A 1,051-nucleotide genomic window follows, 5' to 3' on the forward strand; every position below is an offset into this window, starting at 1 on the left:
TTGCTGGAAATTTCTGGATGTCTACTTTCTAACGCAATTGAGATCGCACCAATTGGGTTTCTGTAGCTCCAGAAAATCCACTTCGAGTGCAGGGATGTCAGAATCCAACAGCATCTGCAGTTCTTTTTCAGCCTCTGAATCAGATTTTTGCTCAAGTCCTTCAATTTCAGCCAGAAAATACCTAAAATCACAGAAAAATACACAAACTCATAGTAAAGTCCAAAAATGTGAATTTTTCATAAAAAATAATAAAAATATAGTAAAAACTAACTCAATTATACTAAAAACTACCTAAAAACAATGCCAAAAAGCGTATAAATTATCCACTCATCAGTCATCATACAAAAGAAGCTTCCCCAAAAGATGAAGGACCGTGGGAGCTTCCAAATCCCCTGCATCATAGGGGACATTAGCATTGAAAAAGCATTGTGTGATTTGGGAGCTAGCATCAACCTTATGTCCTTAGCCATTATGAAAAGGATGAGAATTGAAGAGGCCAAACCAACAAGAATGGCACTTCAATTAGCTGATAGAACATTCAAATTTTCTCATGGAGTGGTGGAGGACTTGTTGGTTAAGGTGGGAGAGTTCATCTTCCTAGCTGATTTTGTGGTACTTGACATAGAGGAAGAGGCTAACACATCAATCATACTAGGGAGACCATTCTTAGCCACAACTGGGGCTATAATTGATGTACAAAAGGGAGAATTAGTCCTGAGATTACATGAAGAAAAGATGATGTTCAATGTTTTCACAGCAATGAGCTACCCAAAAGAATCCATTGGTGAATGCATGATGATAGACACCATGGAAAAACTGGTCTAAGGAGTCCTAGAAGAAGATAAATGTGAAGAAGCAATGGAGTGAGATCAACAAACACTATGTGGAGAACCATCACAAGAAATCATAGAAGGCTCAATCATGCTAGATAAGGCAAACATGGAGAAAGTGGAAGCACCAAAGCTGGAGTTGAAAATCCTACCCCCAAACTTGAAGTATGCTTACTTGGGGAGCAATGACACATATCCAGTAATCATCAACTCAAGCTTGA

At 38.5% G+C, this 1,051-nt stretch overlaps 1 protein-coding gene across 1 annotated transcript; it reads left to right on the forward strand.

Moving 5' to 3' along the window:
- Window positions 364-825, forward strand: LOC107640936. The gene has a single exon (XM_016344441.1). It carries the CDS (start codon window positions 364-366, stop codon window positions 823-825), a length of 462 nt encoding a protein of 153 aa, XP_016199927.1.

Source organism: Arachis ipaensis, chromosome B05, assembly GCF_000816755.2.
Source record: "Arachis ipaensis cultivar K30076 chromosome B05, Araip1.1, whole genome shotgun sequence".
Lineage (NCBI taxonomy): Eukaryota > Viridiplantae > Streptophyta > Magnoliopsida > Fabales > Fabaceae > Arachis > Arachis ipaensis.